This window comes from Rhinopithecus bieti, unplaced genomic scaffold (genome assembly GCF_001698545.2).
Source record: "Rhinopithecus bieti isolate Rb0 unplaced genomic scaffold, ASM169854v2 scaffold_7684, whole genome shotgun sequence".
Classification (NCBI taxonomy): Eukaryota; Metazoa; Chordata; class Mammalia; order Primates; family Cercopithecidae; genus Rhinopithecus; species Rhinopithecus bieti.
Genome location: NW_016806071.1, coordinates 3,020,054 through 3,038,815, shown reverse-complemented (window position 1 = coordinate 3,038,815; position 18,762 = coordinate 3,020,054). Strand labels below are relative to the sequence as shown.

Here is an 18,762-nt window from a genome sequence, read left to right as displayed (position 1 = left end):
GAGGCGGGCGGGTCACGAGCTCAGGAGATCGAGACCATCCTGGCGAACATGGGGAAAAACCCATCTCTACTAAAAAAATACAAAAAATCAGCCGCGCGAGGTGGCGGGCGCTAGTAGTACCAGCTACTCGGGAGGCTGAGGCAGGAGAATGGCATAAACCTGGGAGGCGGAGCTTGCAGTGAGCTGAAATCCAGCCACTGCACTCCAGCCTGGGCGGCAGAGCGAGACTCCGTCTCAAAAAAAAAAAAAAAAAAAAAAAAAAAAAAATGGAAACCCTCATTAATTGCTGGTAGGATTGTGACATGATATAGCCACTTTGTGAGTGCCTAAAAAAATTAAGCATGACCTTATGACCTAGCAATTCCACTTCTAGATATGTAACCAAAAGAAATTAAGAGCCTGTGTTCACACAAAAACTTGCACACAAATGTCTGTAGCAGTATTATTCATAATAGGAAAAAATGGAAACAACCATCAATTGCTGAATACATAAACAAAGTATGTTACACCCATACAATGGAATATGATTTAGCCATAGAAAGGATTGAAGGAGGCCGGGCACAGTGGCTCATGCCTGTAATCCCAGCACTTTGGGAGGCCGAGGTGGGTAGATCACTCGAGGTCAGGAGTTCGAGACCAGCCAGGCCAACATGGTAAAACCCCATCTCTACTAAAAACACAAAAACATTTAGTACTTTTTTTGGCACGTGGTGGTGCATGCCTGTAGTCCCAGCTACTTGGGAGGCTGAGGCAGGAGAATCACTTGAACCAGGGAGGAAGAGGTTGCAGTGAGTCAAAACATGCCACTGCACTCCAGCCTGTGTGACAGAGTAACTCCATTTCAAAAAAAAAAAAAAAAAAAAAGGATTGAAAGACTGATCCATGTATGCATCAATGTGGATAAACCTTGGAAACATCATGCTAAGTGAAAGAAGCAGTCACAAATATATTGTGTGATTTCATTTATATGAAATGTCCAGAATAAGCAAATTTGTAGAGACAGGAAGTAGATTAGTGGTTGCCAGGGGCTGAGGGGTGGAGGAGACAGGACATGACTGCTAACGGGTGTGAGTTTTTTTGGGGGTTAATAAGAATGCTCTAAAATTAGATAGTGGTTTTGATTGTACAACCTTAAATATACTAAAACAACCACTGAATTGAATACTTTAAAAGCATGAATTTTATAGGATATAAATTATATCTCAATGCTGTTATAAAACAAAACACAACAAAAGAAATAGTAAACTTAGGCCAGGCTCTCTGTATACTTAGAAACAGAGGTTAGTATCTAATGTCAGTTTATGTAAGTTCCTCAGGGGCAGTAATTATTTGAGTATTTCAGGTACTTATCACAGTGCCTGAACATTGTAAACAAGTCTTTCTTAAAATAATTAATATTATGAGGCTGGGCATGGTGGCTCACGCCTGTAATCTCAGCACTTTGGGAGGCTGAGGCGGGTCGATCACGAGGTCAGGAGATCAAGACCATCCTGGCTGACACGGTGAAACCCCGTCTCTATAAAAATACAAAAAATTAGCCGAATGTGGCAGCGTGTGCCTGTAGTCCCAGCTACTTGGGAGGCTGAGGCAGGAGAATGGTGTGAACCCAGGAGGTGGAGCTTGCAGTGAGCCAAGATCGTGCCACTGCACTCCAGCCTGGGTGACAGAGTGAGACTCTGTCTCAAAAAAAAAAAAAAAAAATTAATATTATGATACCAAAAGGAAGAATTTTGTGTGTAAATTATTGCAGATATATAAGGCCGAAATAAAGAAGATAGGAAATAAAAGCTATTAGAAATTAAAGAGAACTCAATAGGTAGCCAGTTCCAAAATAAACATTAAAAGATTAGTATATTTTCTGTATATTTGCAATAACCTAGCCATAAAATGTAATGCAAAGATGTGTTATTAACAAAAACAATATAAAATACCTAAGAATAAACTTGCCAAGAAATGTACAGAAGTCTATGATGGGGAAAAAAAAGATAACATTTTCCCGAAGGACATTAAAGAAAAGGTGAAGGTTTACTATATTCATGGATGGGAAGACTTAATATTGTAAAGATATTACTTCTCCCCTAAACAGAGCTGTATATTTTATGTAACCCCATCCAACTCCAACAACATTTTGTGAGAAGAGCTAAATGATTGTAAAGTACATATAAAGGAAAATGTGTCCAAAAAAAAATCCAAAATAACCAAGAATATTTGGAAGAGAGGAATTATAATTGAGATTTGCTGTGTCAAAGAGTAAGGTGTATTATAAAGCTATAATATTAGCACAGAAATAGCAGCTAGATCATATAATAAAACATCATCAACAAAATGCTAACATTCATTGAATATGCTGTGTGTTGTGGGTATTTACATAATTCTCATACAGGTCTGTAAGGGTAGTTACTGTTTTATTCTATTTAACAGATAAGAAAACTGAGATTCATACAAAAATACAAAAAATTAGCCAGGCATGGTGGCAGGCGCCCGTAGTCCCAGCTACTTGGGAGGCTGAGGCAGGAGAATGGCATGAACCCAGGAGGCGGAGTTTGCAGTGAGCCAAGATCACACCACTGCACTCCAGCCTGGGCAACACAGCGAGATTCCATCTCAAAAAAAAAGCAAACTGAGATTCAGAAAGGTTTAATAACTTGGCTAACTTGTTGATAACAATCAACAGGGTATTGGTTAAATAAAATATGGTATACTTTTACAATTAAAGACTATATGTGACCATTTAAAATTATATAGAATATTAGTGACACAGTAATTAGGATAATTATATTAAACAAAAAAGTAGATTATAAAACAATATGATCCCATTTAAGATATATATATATATAAGCTTTATATATAATATATNGATATAGTGCTATCTAATGTTCTGTGAAATATTTTGAACTAGTGCGATTTTCAACAGATGTTATGTATTGGTATGTTTTTTTCTAAAATTTAAAATATCAAAAAAAAGATCACATACCATGCTTGTTAGTTCACTTAGCATACTGATATGTCTCAGCACACAGTTTGGAAATCATTGGATTAAGGTCATTTAATTCTAGAATGTTCTTTTGGTACATATTTACGTATATGTGTATGTATTAGTGTGTGTGTCTATATATGTATATATACATATATGTGTGTATGTATATATACACACATATATGTATATATACACACACTAATACATACATATTATATACACAATATATATAATATATATATACTATATTTTTATTTAATCAGTGCCCTGTTAATTGTTATTCAGGCTCGTGCTAACTTCTGGCTCTTATCACAATGCTGTGAATAACATTCTTATATCTAAATATTTTTACAGAGCCTCATTTATTTAAGGGTAAATACCTAGAATTAAACTTTGCTAATTAAGAACACCAAATCTAGGTATCAAAATAGGTTTGAATTCTTGCTCTTCCTTGTACTTACACAAACCTAGCCAAGTTATTAGACCTTCCTGAATATATATGTATATAATATATATAGCACATATATCATATATAAATCTTATATATCTTAAGTGGGATCATATTGTTTTGTAATCTACTTTTTCTGTTTAATATAATTAAACAGATCCCATTTAAGATACATATATATGTAATCTTTTCTGTTTAATATAAACAGATTCCATTTAAAAGATATATATCTTAAATGAGATCATATTTTGTAATCTACTTATTCTGTTTACAGAAAGATTTTCTTGTTTTTGGTACAAAACCCGTTTTTTTTCTCTGCATATATATGTACCAAAAATGATTTTCTTTGAGTGATAAAATTATGAATGATTTTGGCCGGGTGCAGTAGCTCACGCCTGTAATCTTAGCACTTTGGGAGGCTGAGGCAGGTGGATCACTTGAGGTCAGGAGTTCGAGACCATCTGGCCAACGTAATGAGACCCTGTCTCTACTAAAAATACGAGAAATTAGCTGGGCATGGTGGCGTGTGCTGTAGTCCCAGCTACACGGGAGGCTGAGGCAAGAGAATCACTCGAACCCAGGAGGCAGAGGTTGCAGTGAGGCAAGATCACGCTACTGCACTCCAGCCTGGGCGACAGAGCAAGACTCTGTCTAAAAAATAATAATAATAATAAATTACAAATGATTTGTGTTTTCTTCTTGTTTGTTGATATTTTCTAATTTTTCTGCAGTGAAATAAATGTTCCTTCTCTAAAAATTTTTTTTCAATAAAATTATTATGTTGCTCTTGTTTTTTTTAAACAAGGTATGTGAGATTGTTGTCATCCTTTCATTATTCACCCTGCCAGCTGGCTTAGCTGCTCCTCTGTGCTCCTGCAGTCCCCTGTGTTTCCCTTGATCCCAGTGTATTGTCGTAGTGATTATAGCGTATTGTTATTACTTACTTTTCTGACTCCTATTTCTATATACTTGGTGCCTGTAACAATATTTGGCTCAATAAATGCTTCAGGAAGGAAAGACTGGGAATGAAGGGAAAAAAAAGAGGAAGTGAGGGAGAAGGGAAACTCCCTTGCAGAGATATAGGTCTGAGGGTTTTTTTCTGTATTTAGGCAGCTTCTTTCCCCAATATCCAAAAGCAAGTGGTGGATGGTATATTACTCATTTAATTCTTTATACTGATAGAGAAAATGAGTTGAACAACAAGAACAAAAAAGGCCTTGATTTTAGAACCACTTGTCTTTAAGTCCTGATTGCGGGGAACCAAAAATATATGTAAGGCTAGCTGTGGTAGCTAACCCCTGTATCCCAGCACTTTGAGAGGCTGAGGCAGGAGGATTGTTTGAGCCCAGGAGTTTGAGACCAGCCTGGGCAGCACAGTATGTGTATAGATTCTGTCTCTATACACATACACATACATACACACACAGATCCAGATCCTGTCTCCACACACACACACACACACACACACACACATAAACACACACACACACATTCAATTAACCAGTTGTGGTGGCACATGCTTGTAGTCCCAACTACTTGGGGGAGGCTGAAGTATAAGGATTGCCTGAGCGCTGGAGATTTACCGTGCAGTGAGCCCTGATTGTGCCACTGCCCTCCAGCCTGGGTGACAGAGTGAGAACTTGTCTCAAAAAAAAGAGAAAAAAAAAAACAATATATATATAAAATTTATATGTGTTTATATATATACCATTTATATGCTTATATGTATGTCATTTATATGTATGTGTATACACACACACACACACAGAGAGAGAGAAGGGAAGGTGGGGATCTTTACATTTAGAAATGCCAGAGTGAATCTTTCCCAAATTATTGAAACATATGAGGGCTATTTTGGCAGAAAATGCTGCCCTATCCCTTCTTCCCTTCCACCAGTTGTATCTAAAAGGCCTTTTTGGTTTTTTTTGAGACAAGGTTTTGCTTTGTTGCCCAGGCTGGAGTGCACTGACATGATCATAGCTCACCATAACCTCGAACTCCTGGGCTCAAGTGATACTCCCATTTCAGCCTCCTGAGTAGGTGGGACCACAGGCATGCACCACCATGCCTAGTTAATTTTTTTATTTTTAGTGCAGACCAGATCTCACTATGCTGCCCAGGCTGGCCTTCAATTCTTGGGCTCAAGTGATCCCCCCACCTCTGCCTCCCAAAGTGCTGGGATTACAGGAGTGATCACCATGGCTGGTTTTACAGCTAGCCTTACATATATTCCACATTTATTTTTAATAAAAGACTTGGCAGATATAGGAGTTGTTGCCTGCTTGCCTTTCAGACTTTTCTGGGTAAAAGATCATAAAGGACCTTGGGGACTGCTCCCTGGCCCAGATACTCATATCATGTATCTATTTAAACATGAATTTGCTTGAGGAGAAAGCCAGATAAATGGACTTAATATAACCCCAGTGTTATTTTTCTTTCCAGGAAGGGGAACAGTTTGTGAAGAAAATCGGTGGTATTTTTGCCTTCAAGGTGAAAGATGGCCCTGGGGGTAAAGAGGCCACCTGGGTGGTGGATGTGAAGAATGGCAAAGGATCAGTGCTTCCTAACTCAGGTTAGTTTGGGAATGACTTCATTTCTAGGAGCACTGACAAGTTTACAAAGGCTGTCAGCTGGGAAAATGGGGGTCTGCCCTGCTGTTCCCCTAAAGGATTGGCTTTTAATATTAAAGAACCAGTGAATTCCAGGGAACAGGAACAGGTCAAAGCCACCTCCTCCCAAGGATTTGCAGGCTCCATCACAGAGTTGCCAATCTTAGGCTTTGGAATTAGGCAAACTTGGGTTGGAGTCCCGTCCATGCCATTCACATATTCTGACCTTGAACAAGTTATTTAACTTTTCTGAGACTCAGTTTTCTCTTCTGTAAATGGGCTTAATAAATGGCCCCTTTTCATAAGATTGGTATGAAGATTAAGAGGATTCTCTCTTAATTAACCTGTAAAGCACATGGTCCAATGCATGGCTAGTGGCCTTGGAAGACCTGTCTATAGTCACTATCGCCAGTTATTCTCATCCAAATCTTTCTTGAACCCACTCTAGTCAGGTTTTGTCCTCATCACTATCCCCAGACTGTTCCTGTCAAGGTCACCAGTGACTACCACATTGCTAAATTCAGTGGTTAATTCCCAGCCCTCATGATATTACACTTACACGTTTTCCTTATCTACTGGCTGTTCCTCCTTGGCCTCTCTTGATGGTTTCTTTTTGTCTTCAAATTTCTAAGCATTGGAGTGTTCCAAGGCTCAGTTCTGTTTGCCTTAATTCCTTGGGGATCTTATCTAGTCCCATGCTTTGAAATAGTTTCTACACTAATGACTGTCTTTAGCGTGGACCCAGCCACTGAACTACAAGGTGTATATCCAGCTGCTTAACTGGCAAGTTTACTTGGACACCTAATAGGTATCGCAAAGCTAACATGTTAAACTGAACTCCTGATCTTTCTTCTTCTCCCCTGTAAGTGTGTACTCCTCTTGCTGTTATCCCATTCTTGGTAAATTGCTCCTGTGTCCTACTGGTTCCTTGGTCTAAAAACCTTGAAGTTATCTCTGGCCACTTTTTTTCTCTTACACTCCGCAGTTTAACCCATCAGCACATCTTGTCCTCCTCTGCAGCCACCACTACCCTGGTCTAAGCCAGCATCATTGTTTTATCTGGTCTCCCCACTTCTATTCTTGCCCACTACTCTGCACACCTGCCAGAGTGATCATTTAAAAACTTGCCAAATTGTTACCTTCCTCTGCTCAAAAGCATCCAATAGCTTTGTCTCACTGCAGGTAAAAGCAAAGTTCTTAAAATTGTACTATATGATCTGGCCCCAGTTTTCACTGTCTTACTCTGTACGTCCTTGCTCACTTGGCTCCAGTAACACTGACTTTTTTGCTGTTGCATGAATGTGGGATTCTCTTGGTTGGGGGCTTTTCTACTGTCTGTTCCCTGTCTGGAATTACCTTCTCCCAGGTATCCTTGTGGCCTATTCCCTCCTTTCCTTTGGATCTTTGCTCAAATTTCACCTTCTCAGTGAGCCCCTCCCTAACCACCCTTTTTAAAATCTTACCCCCACGGTGAAACTCCGTCTCTACTAAAAATACAAAAAAATTAGCTGGGTGTAGTGGCGAGCACCTGTAGTTCCAGCTACTCAGGAGGCTGAGGCAAGAGAATGGTGTGAACCTGGGAGGCGGAGCTTGCAGTGAGCCAAGATCATGCCACTGCACTCCAGCCTGGGCGACAGAGCGAGACTACAGCTAAAATAATAATAATAATAATAATATATATATATATCACCCCCATTACCATTCCCTATTGCCCTTTTCTGCCTTATTTTTCTCCATAGCACTTATTACTATCTGATATACCATGTAATATTTTACTTACTTTTTTTATATGTCCATCTCTCTCACTTGAATTGTAAGTTCCTTGAAGACAGAGCTTTTTGTCTGAGGTATACTGCTGCATTCCCAGTGCTTAGAATGTACCTGACACATGGTAGGCCTTCAAAAATGAATAATTTAAAAATGGACAACAGAATGAATGAATGGTTCTGAGTAAGCATTCAGTAAGTGGTAGCTGTACTGTACTGTTATGCTTCTCTCGTTGGAGAGAGCCTAGGGTAATTTAGAAACACTGGATTGGGACCAGCTTTTTGGAGGCTTAAAATACCCTGATAGGGGCTGGGCATGGTGGCTCACACCTGTAATCCCAGCACGTTGGGAGGCCGAGGCGGGCGGATCACAAGGTCAGGAGTTCGAGACCAGCCTGGCCAACATGGTGAAACCCCATCTGTACTAAAAATACAAAAAATTAGCTGGGCGTGGTGATGCATGCCAGTAATCCCAGCTACTTGGGAGACTGAGGCAGGAGAATTGCTTGAACCTAGGAGGCAGAAGTTGCAGTGAGCCGAGATGGCACCATTGCACTCCAGCCTGGGCAACAGAGCAAGACTCTGTCTTGAGAAGAAAAAAAAAAAATGCCACGATAGGAACTTTGAAAGTCATTTGGTATATAACCAGTATACCAAAGCTTTTTAATATGCATTAGAGCTTCCTAAATAGAAAAGTGAAGTCAAAGCTGTGTTTTAGAGGATGAAACTGGTACATTAGACCTGATGAATTGAAAGGGGTGAGATCAGAAGCAGAGAGAGCCATCAGGAGGATAGATGTTGCCGCTGTCTAAGTCAGCGGCCTTTGTGTAGGCAGTGGGAAAAGTGAGTGTTGTGAGAGTAGATGCCAGAGATACTAGAGGTGAAGGTAATGGGACCTGGGAATTGTATGGAAGAAGCATGTCTGTCAAAGATGGTGAAATTTCATTACTGACACATTTTTGAGGGAGGTCCTTTTGGAAAGGACGACATAGGAGCACAGGTGGAAGCAAGGTTACCTCTAGTAAGAAGGGATGGATGGAAACTTCTTTCTCTGAAAGGGCAGGTAAATATTCAGGGGCATTTTGAGAGGAGAGGAGGTCAGCAAGCTCCTGGAATAGAGTGTAGAGCTTGGAGTGTGGAGAAAAAGTGAAGAGTACTGTTAATGTGCACTGTTGAATAAGGGATTGATGAGAGATGAATGAAAGAAAAATTGAGCAGTAGTTAGGGCATCTGTCTAGTGTGGGCAGCATGACTTTGTTGTGGATGGTTCCTGAATTGTGTAGAGTCCCTTTTTTTCCTTCCAAAATGAATGGGCCAAAAAATGATCATAACTTTGCATTCTATGAGCCGCCACTCTAAGGTGGTGTACAAAGAAAAGCTAAAGGCTTTATCTGGATTCCAGCTTTTAGAAATAGAAAGAACTTCAGGAATTATATTAATCATCTTTTTTTTTTTTTTTTTTAATGACTGAAGGTTAATGGTTACTTTTGTATTTAGATACGCCCATACTGATATTAAGGTTGTTTTAAAAAAGTTTCTCCTTTTCCTCCTATTTTGTTGATGTTGATTGATAGGGTTCGTTTGTCATCAAAGATCATATGCTGATGGAAAGCTGTTGAATAATTTGGAAAAGCTGTGTTCCCTCCAGATAGGTTCTTGCCGTGTTCTTCCCACATTAGGTGCTGTACCCCAGACCCCAAGGGATCTTACCCTGGGGCAGGATAATTTCTGCTGAAACTGACACTTGTTGGCAGCCAAGAGTGGTGTTGAAATACAGACTTACCAAGAAAAGCCATCACTGGAAATTGCCAGCTCCTTTTACATCAACCAACAAATGGCTATTTGTTAGAGATTAGCTACATTAAAGCATTAATAACCTGTCCTAGTTTGAACCGGCATCTTAAGGAGAATTGCTAGTTCATTTGGCATGTACATAATGTTAGGGGGTTTGTTTATTGTTAACAAAGTAAGATTTACTTAAATATATTTTGTAAGAGCTTGGTAATGATTATTGAGATGAATATATTATGGATTTTTAGATTTTGTGCATTTTCCATCATCTGTTTTTGCTGCCTGGGTACCTTTTAGTATCTTCTCCACGAGTTCTGCCTTTGCCTCATCTCCTTTGAAACGACATATAGCATATATCCAGGAAGCCAACTTTGATTAATCTAACATAAGATATTATTCCTTCATTCCTTTATTCTGCCCCTTCAGCACCTTGAGTTCTCAACTTTCTCCCTTTATGGGCAGCGTGATACAGAAAGCTTCAGGGTCTCCTAACCCCAAGGTACACTAGAATGAGCATAGCCTTTTAGAAACACCCAAACCTGGGTTCAGATCTAGGCTCTGTCACTTAAAGGGTATATACCTTCCCTGAGTCTAGTGGTCTTATCTAGAATATGATGAGAATAATTTCTATCCGTAGAACTGTTGTGGGGATTAAATGAGATAAGGAAGATAGAGCACCTAGTAAGTGCTCAGTAAATCATTGTTTCCTCCCCAGACCATATGTTAAACGTTAATTTTGCTTAGACACATAGGTTTGTCTAAGGCCCTCAAAAGGATTTTGAGAACTTGGAAACCATCTGGGATTCATCAAATGCTGATGAATCGGTGAAGGCACAGTTCAAACTGAGCTGTTGAATGTTTACATACTTCCTACAACAAAAGGAAGCAATAGAGCATAGGAATTGGGAGTATGAGCTTTGGCAACAGGAATCTGCATTCAGATGAAGCTCAGCTACTTACTAGCTATGTGGTCTTGGGCAAGTTATTTGGTCCCTCTGACCGTTATAGGATTGTTATAAAGATCAGATGAGACCAGGTATGTTGAAGTGTTCAGCATAGTGAGAGCTCAATAAATGCTGATATTACAGCAGTAGCAGTAGTAGATTTTACTTCCTGAAGCCCCCTTTCAATGACCAAGAGTCCTTTCTTGGACTGTTAGGACCAGGTCCAACGATCTCAGTTTGTTTTTTACCTCGTGCTCTTTGATGTTATATATCTGCAAGAGAACTGGATTTTCTAGGCTGTAAATTTGTTTATTTTTAAAGGATTTAGACCTTTTTTCCAGTATTAAGAGAAAATTTTGTTAGCAGCTAAGTTAGGATAACCATTGAATCTCAGTCTTTTTAGGGGCAATCCCTGAGTTCTAAGACATATAATAAAAACTTTTTTTTCTATCTTGTTTCGGTTATTTAATAATAGAGGCATACTATGGTTTACCAGTTTATTCCGTTTCTTTTTTTTTTTTTTGAGATGGAGTCTCACTCTTGTTACCCAGGTTGGAGTGCAATGGTGCAATCTCAGCTCACTGCAACCTTCGCTCCTGGGTTCAAGAGATTCTCCTGCCTCAGCCTCCCGAGTAGCTGGGATTACAGGCACCCGCCACCATGCTCCGCTAATTTTTGTATTTTTAGTAGAGGTAGAGTTTCACCATGTTGGCCAGGCTAGTCTTGAACTCCTGACCTCAGGTGATCTGCCCACCTCAGCCTCCCAAAATGCTGGGATTACAGGTGTGAGCCGCTGTGCCCGGCTTCTATTCCATCTCTTTTATTAAGGTACAGATTATCTGATTAGCTATTATGCCATAATTTGATCATCTTTTGAAATTCACATAATCTATTAATTTATTCAACAAATGTTTATTGATTTCCTATGTGTCAAGTACTCTTCAAGGGCCTGTGGATATAGCAGTGATCAACACTGACAAGGGCTCTGCCCCTTGAAGTTTTCATTCTATCGGACAAATACAGACAGAAAACACATACACATATAAGTAGAGTAGTTTCAGATCAGTGCCCTGTGAATAAAATGTGACTTCATTTCAGGGAGAGGCCAGGTTTAATTTGAGCTAATTCTTAATGAGAGGAGGAGCCAACTGTTAGAATCCTGTTATATTATTAATTGATCGCCTAAAACGTTGACTGCTGAAAATATTGATTTCTTGGTGAATTTTTCCTTTTGCACTTGAAACCTCTGATTTGGACAAGGTAGATATGGCTGATTTAGCAATGAGGTATTAGTCTTTGTTGTTCAGTCTTTTTTCCGCTATTTTACTTTGATAATAAAATTAATATTTTAAAAGCTTTGTATTATTAAAATTGCATACACTTGATGTAAAAAAAAAAATAGAAAAGGTAGACAAATAAAACGAAGAACTACCCTGCCAAAATTCCACTGTCCAGGTTAGGAGTTGGCAAATTATGCCCTGCAGACCAAATCTAGCCCACCACCTGTTTTTTTGTTTTGTGTTTTGTAAAATTTTTATTGAAGTCTAGCCTGTAGTAAAGGGCATAATTCCAGAGTGTACCACATGATGAATGTTGACAAATGAATACACCTCCAAGATTAAGACACAGAATGTTGCCAGCACTCCAGAAACCTCCCTCCTGCCTGCCTGCCTGCTGTCACTATTCACTCCCAAAAGGAACCATTATTTCGAATCCTATCACCATAGCTTGATTTTATTTATAGACCAATAACATTTACTCTTTTTTAGGTCTGGCTTTTTTTATTCAACAGCATAAGATTCATTCACATGGTTGCATGTGGCAGTAGTTTGTGTTTACTATGCAAATACCCCAGAATTCATTCCTAGTGCATTTGATGTATCTTTACATTGTTTCAGTTTGGGGGCCTGATGAATAATGTTGTTATGAATATTCTTATAGATGTCTTCTAGTGGACATTTCCATTGTACTTATTTCCACTGGACATGTACCCAGGGCTAGGTGATAAAGTACAGTACAGCCAAACAGGTTTTTTGTGTGGATGTACTATTGTACATTTCCTTCCACATTACATGAGAGTTTTAGTTCCTCTGCATTTTTGACGGTACTTGGTACTTGCCAAGTTTTTTTTAAAATCAGGCTAATTGATGTACAATTAACAATAAACAATAAAATCAACCCTTTTCAGATGTATAATTCTGTGAATTTAGACAAATGCATACAGTTGTGTAACTATCACCAGAAATCAAGATATAGAGAGACTGTTTCCATTACCCCCGAAAGTGTCCTCATGTCCCTCTATAGTCAGCCCCCTCAGGCCCTTTCAGCCACTAGTTTGATTTCTCTCCCTGTAGTTTTGCTTTCCCTAGGAAGTCATACCCATGCAGTCATACAGTCTGTGGTTTTTTGAGCCTCCTTCTTTCACTGAAATTTATTCATGTTGTTGCATGGATCATCAAGTGTTTTGTTCTTTTTGGCTGCTGAATGGTTACCCGTTCACCAGTTGATGCACATTTGGGTTTTTTCCAGCTTTTGGCAGTTATGAATAAAGCCACTATAAGCATTCACATGCAGATTTTCGTGTGGACATAAGTTTTCATTTTTCTTTGGTGAATACCTAGGAATAGGATTGCTAGTTCATGTAGTATGTGTATGTTTAGCTTTTATGTGAAACTTGCAGACTGTTGTCTGAAAGTGGCTGTATCATTTTAGTCTTTCTGATACTATGCTGACCTTTCATTTGTTTCACATCCTCACTAATGCTAGGTATTGCCTTTTTTTTTTTTTAAATTTCAGCCATTTGTTCTCGTAGGTATGTGGCACTCACCGTGATTTTAATGTGAATTTTCTGATGGTTAAGGAAGTGAAGCACTGTTTCATGTGTTTCTTGGCCATTTGGAGATCTTTTATATAATGCCTGTATGTGTCATTTGCCCATTTTTATTTTGGATCGTCTAACCTTTTCTAGTTGAGCAGTAGGAGAGTAGGAGTTCTTTTTTTTTTTTTCCGTAATCCACTGTACCTTCGACAGGAGTTCTTCATATAGTCTGGATACAAGTTCTTTGTCAGAGATACATGAGTTGCATGTATCTTCTCCTCCCTCTGACTGCCACCTGTTTAAAATAATTTTATTTTAGCCAACATTTGTTTATATATTATCTATGGCTGCTTTTGCACTAAAGGGCAGAATTGAGTAGTTGTGATAGAGACCTACTGACCTGCAAAGCCTAAAATATTTAGTGTCTGATCCATTACAGAAAGTTTGTTAACCCTCGATCTAGATAACCGTATTCATTTTCTATTATGGTATAACAGATTGCCACAAACTTAGTAGCTTAAAACAATGCACACATTTATTAGCCCACAGTTTCCATGGATAAGTAGGCTGAGGACAGCTTAGCTGGGTCCTCTGCATAGAGTCACACAAGGCTACAGTCAAGGTGTTGGCCAAGGCTGGGCTCTCATCTGGAGGCTTCACTGGGGAAGGATCCATGTCCAAGTTCATTCAGGTTGCTGGCAGAATTCATTTCCCTGTGGCCTTGGGAAAGATAGCTTTCCTCTTTTACTGGCTATAGGCCAGAGCTGGTCCTCAGCTCCTAATGGCCAGTTCCCTGTCACATGGCCCTCTCCATAGGAAGTCCATAACATAGCAGTGAGGTCATTCAGAGCCAGCAGGAGAGCAAGAATGAATCTGCTAGCAAGGTGGAATCATTTAATGTAACAAAATCACAAGAGTGACATCTCATTATCTTTGCCATATTCTGTTAGCTAGAAGCAAGTCACAGGTTCTGCTCACACTGGAAGGAAGGGGATGTACACCAGGAGGGCCACCTTAGAGTCTGTCACAGTTACTGTTAGTAATATATTGGTGTCTTAAGTTTACAGTTGTTTTTCTATATTTATATAGTTGAATTCTGTTTTTAAGCCAAAATGGCATCATACAGTTTATTTTGTAACTGGCATATATAATAATATCACGAATAATGTAACATGAACATTTTTTTTATGTCAGTAAATCCAGATCCATGTCATTTCTTATTGTGGTTTATATCATACCTGACTATTTGAATATACCATAATTTATTTAATCAATTCCATCTTGTTAAATATCAGGATTGCTTGTGGTTTGTGTCACATTTTACCAGCCTGCCATAGAAGTATATGTGAGTGCCCATTTCCCCACACTGCCTCAGTGCTGGTTGTAATTCTGTTGCAGTCAGTGGCTCTTGACAAAAGTGTATATGTGAAACTGAACACCTCCTTTTCTCCTTCCTTCTCCTGTGTATCTGTTTTAGATAAGAAGGCTGACTGCACAATCACAATGGCTGACTCAGACTTCCTGGCTTTAATGACTGGTAAAATGAATCCTCAGTCGGTAAGTATGATGGAGCTTATATCCTGCTAGTAGGTAGGTTTTCAGCCCTTTCTACTCCATCTCCTGACTCAGATTCTAAGGTGCAAAGTGGTCAGACTCACAAAATTCTGCAGCATTCCCCAAATAAGTGACAGATGTCTGTGGAGCAAGCTATGTGCCAGACACTGTCTTGTATGCTGAAAGTGCCCAGAAGAATAAGAAGTAGTTGCCATGCTCAGGGCATCCACAGATCTGGAAAAGAGTCAGTGCAGCCAGAGATCCAAGGTGCTACACCTGACTTGTGGTCAGGGGAGGATGAAGGCAGGAGCAGCCATATCTCTCTGGGCCATCAGGGAGAGCCCCACAGAGGAAGCAGCTCTTAAGTTTAGTGCCCAGGTGGAAAGTAGGAGTGTTCCAGCAGGAGGGAGTGGTGGCATGAACAAAGGCATGACCTTTTACATTCCATTTATTTGCCCATGTTCTTCTTTTTGCCTGACCTGTCCTTACCTGACAAATGACTTGTCTTTCAAAGTTAGCTCAGATGTTATCTCCAAGGACCTCTTTCCAAGTTGCTGTGGAGCTGTAACCAGTCCCTCTCCTGAGCCACTTACTGGACTGCCAGCTTAGTGCCTGCTGTGTTATGTTAGTCATAATATGCCTCTCTCTCTTCCCTGTTAGACTGTGAGTGTCTCAAAGCGTCAAAGCACATCTTATTTGTCTTTATGTTTCCAGAATTTAGCATAGTCTCTGACATTTTTAGGTATTCTGTAAACACCTGTTGGACTAAATTGCATTTGTCTAGAACGTGTTTATGCCTTGTATAGATTTTCCTAGTCCCCAGACTGTCAAGGGTACTCTTAGATTCTTCAGCTGCAGTGCTGAATGGACTTGATATAGTGAGCTTTCTGTCAACTTGATATACTGAGCTTTCCATTAAAAAAGAAACTAAGATGTTTCTTTCCAATGTAACTTAATTTTTTTGTTGTCTCAGTCTGGTTTGTTTTAGGTCTTATTCCTGTGATTCTCTGGTAATTTGCAAGATTGGATAAAACAACTAAATCTCACTCCCACTTGCTTTTTTAAAATGCTTTTTCTAAGTAACCAAGCACATTTTAGTTGATGCCATGACAAGTGAGATTTGTATCTGTGATGTTTCCGCTGAATACATACCATTGGCACTGACCTTTCCACTGAGCTTGCTCCAGAAATCTGGACAGAACAGAGGCCACCAGTGTACGAGCTGGCTGTCATCCTGCTTCCCACCCACTGCACATGCCATGCACAGCTCTGGCAGGTTGTTCAGACTTCACACATCAGCTGCCTTCATTCTCTCAATTTATCTTTGTACTGCCCATTTTGGGAGCAAGGTGTCAGCTTATTTTCCTTCAGCACCTGTTAACACCCAAAGGAATTAAAGATAAAAGTAGCAGACCTTTCTATTAATGTGCTAATGGACTTCCCTTATGCTCAGAGGATTTCCAGAGGATTTGACTGGAAATCGTTAAATGCAGTGGAAATTCTAATTTCAGTGTTTGACTCCAGCAGCAAGCATACATGAAGAACACCTAGGGGCCAGACAGAAATCTTTATGTATGGACTCTCTAAAGGGTGAAGATTCATGTTTTCTCCATTGTTAGTAAATAAAAAGTGATTTTCTTTGTTAACTTAAAAAGGGGAAAGGTGGTGAGTTTCTCCTGTACTACTGGTCCGTATTTTTTAATGATGTTTGTTCAAGATATTGTGTTCTGAGACACCTGACCTTTAAGCCGTCAGACAGAAGGCTTTGTGCCATATTTAGTTTGTCCAGACAGAGGAGGGGGAAGAAAAGGAATTAGTCACCCCTACCAGGAGGTACAGAAAAAACAGAGCTCCTTACATTTGCATGGATGATGTAGAAGAGCTCCTAGCTTCTTAATGTACTGTTAAAACCTAGGACTACCAGAAACTTTTGTAAAATCTAGCCCTTCCTTATTTTAAACATTCAGTTAAAATACTGAGATCATGGCAGGAAAATTATGCTATGTTCCCAATTTTGCTATTTCTCTTAAGTTTTCCTGGGATTTTGTTACATGGTAAATTTAGCAAACATCATGTGATCTAATCCCAGGCAGTTGTTAAATGGAACAAATTGTGGCTCTGCCCTTTAGATTGGTTTAAGTCTTCTTATTGAGCCAAAGAGTAACATAAGCACCCCATTCTCAGCAGGCTCTGTGTCCTCTGTAGGGATAAGTCCTTTATCATTGGTGGCATTTCATCCACATGCACGTTGGATTGAACCCCAAGAGTTTCTGTGTTTTTTGTGTATGCTTTTTCTCTCAGCAGCCTGCTAAAAATTTCAGTTCATATTTCCCACCTACATGGAATGTTTTAAAACAGAATCAGTCTAGTAACCCACTTTGAGGAGGACAGGTAAAAACAGGCTCAATTTCTATGAGAAATTTGGGAAGGCTGCTCCTTTCTGCTGCTCTGCGAAAAGTGTGGCCTTTTCAAATTCTTTTGAAGAATCTGGTTCCAAATCTATTGTAGAAAGCCAAGTTTCATATTTTAGAGAAAGTCATGTGACCTGGATAAATAAATGATCTCAGGGCTAGATAGTGTAGAAACATCAGCAATCTTAAAAACACTGAGTAATGAATTTTCTTTCTTCTTTACAGGCCTTCTTTCAAGGGAAATTGAAAATCACTGGCAACATGGGTCTGGCTATGAAGTTACAAAATCTTCAGCTTCAGCCAGGCAACGCTAAGCTCTAAAGAACTCCCTTTGGCTACTTTGAAAATCAAGATGAGATATATAGATATATATCCATACATTTCATTGTCAGAATTTAGACTGAAACTACACGTTGGCAAATAGTGTGGGATAGTTTTGTTTTTAAATGGGTGTGGCCAATCCTGTTTTTCCTATGCTCTGGGTGACTAGAGTCTGATGGTATACTACTGCTTTGCGGAATTGCATACAACTGTGCATTACAAAGTTAATATGGTAATTATGGTCTGGGGTAAAATTGAGTTTCAGAATACAATTAGGAACAGTAAAATCCAAAGAACTATGTAAACAAAAAAGCTTTTGTTTTGCTTACAAAGTATATTTAAGGATTATTCTGCTGAAGATTCAATTTAAGAGTTTTCCTTGGGAGAACTAAGTAAGAAACACAATGCCAACAGCTGGCCAGTAATTAGTGTTGTGCACTTAATGTCCTTAATCAATTTCTCAATAGTTCTTGAAATTAGTGAGATTAAGAAAAAAATCTAAAAATTTTGCATTTCATGCTATCAGAAACAGTATTTTCTTCCCAAATCAAAATAAAAGAAATATGATCAGAGCTTGCACACAGGCTTGTTTTAAAATAATAATATTTTAAAATGGGTTTCCTTCTTGAAAAATCAGTGTATTAGTCATAAAACACTATCATTAAGAATAATTGAACAATAAAGTTTGCTTTGAGATGCACAGTTTTCAAATTATAATCTCACTTCAAATATATAAAGTTCTTGGTCCTTTGTTAACGTTTTCCTTTTCATATAAGTTTAATTATCTGCATTTATCTTTTTTCCTAGTTTTCTAATACTAATGTTATTTCTTACAATTCACTGAGATATGGGATAAAATAACGCTTTGAGAAGAATGTTTAATAGAAAATTAAAATAGCTTTTTCTGGCCTCTCTTATTTATATTGTGTGTGTTCTTCTTGCTCAGGGTTCTCTAGATAATGCAGAATAAAGAGAAACATTGGGGGATTTATAAACTGAATGTTATCTGGACATAATCACTAGTTTTTGACTGGGGAGGCAGTGTGGTATAATAGAGCACTTGACTAGGAGCTAAGAGACTTGCTTCTCTTAGGCAAATAACTGCCTGCCTGGACCTGTTTGC

The 18,762-nt window shown here is 39.0% G+C and overlaps 1 protein-coding gene across 1 annotated transcript in view; it reads left to right on the top strand.

The window, feature by feature from the left end:
* The window catches only part of SCP2 (sterol carrier protein 2), a 136,497-nt gene extending 117,948 nt beyond the window's left edge, over positions 1 to 18,549 (top strand). Inside the window, exons 13-15 of the mRNA XM_017874501.1 lie at positions 5,868 to 5,997; positions 14,831 to 14,910; positions 17,544 to 18,549. Coding sequence (XP_017729990.1) covers positions 5,868 to 5,997; positions 14,831 to 14,910; positions 17,544 to 17,639 — 306 coding nt within the window. The 3' untranslated portion in view covers positions 17,640 to 18,549. The remainder of the gene's footprint in view (positions 1 to 5,867; positions 5,998 to 14,830; positions 14,911 to 17,543) is intronic.
* Positions 18,550 to 18,762: the final 213 nt, after the last annotated feature.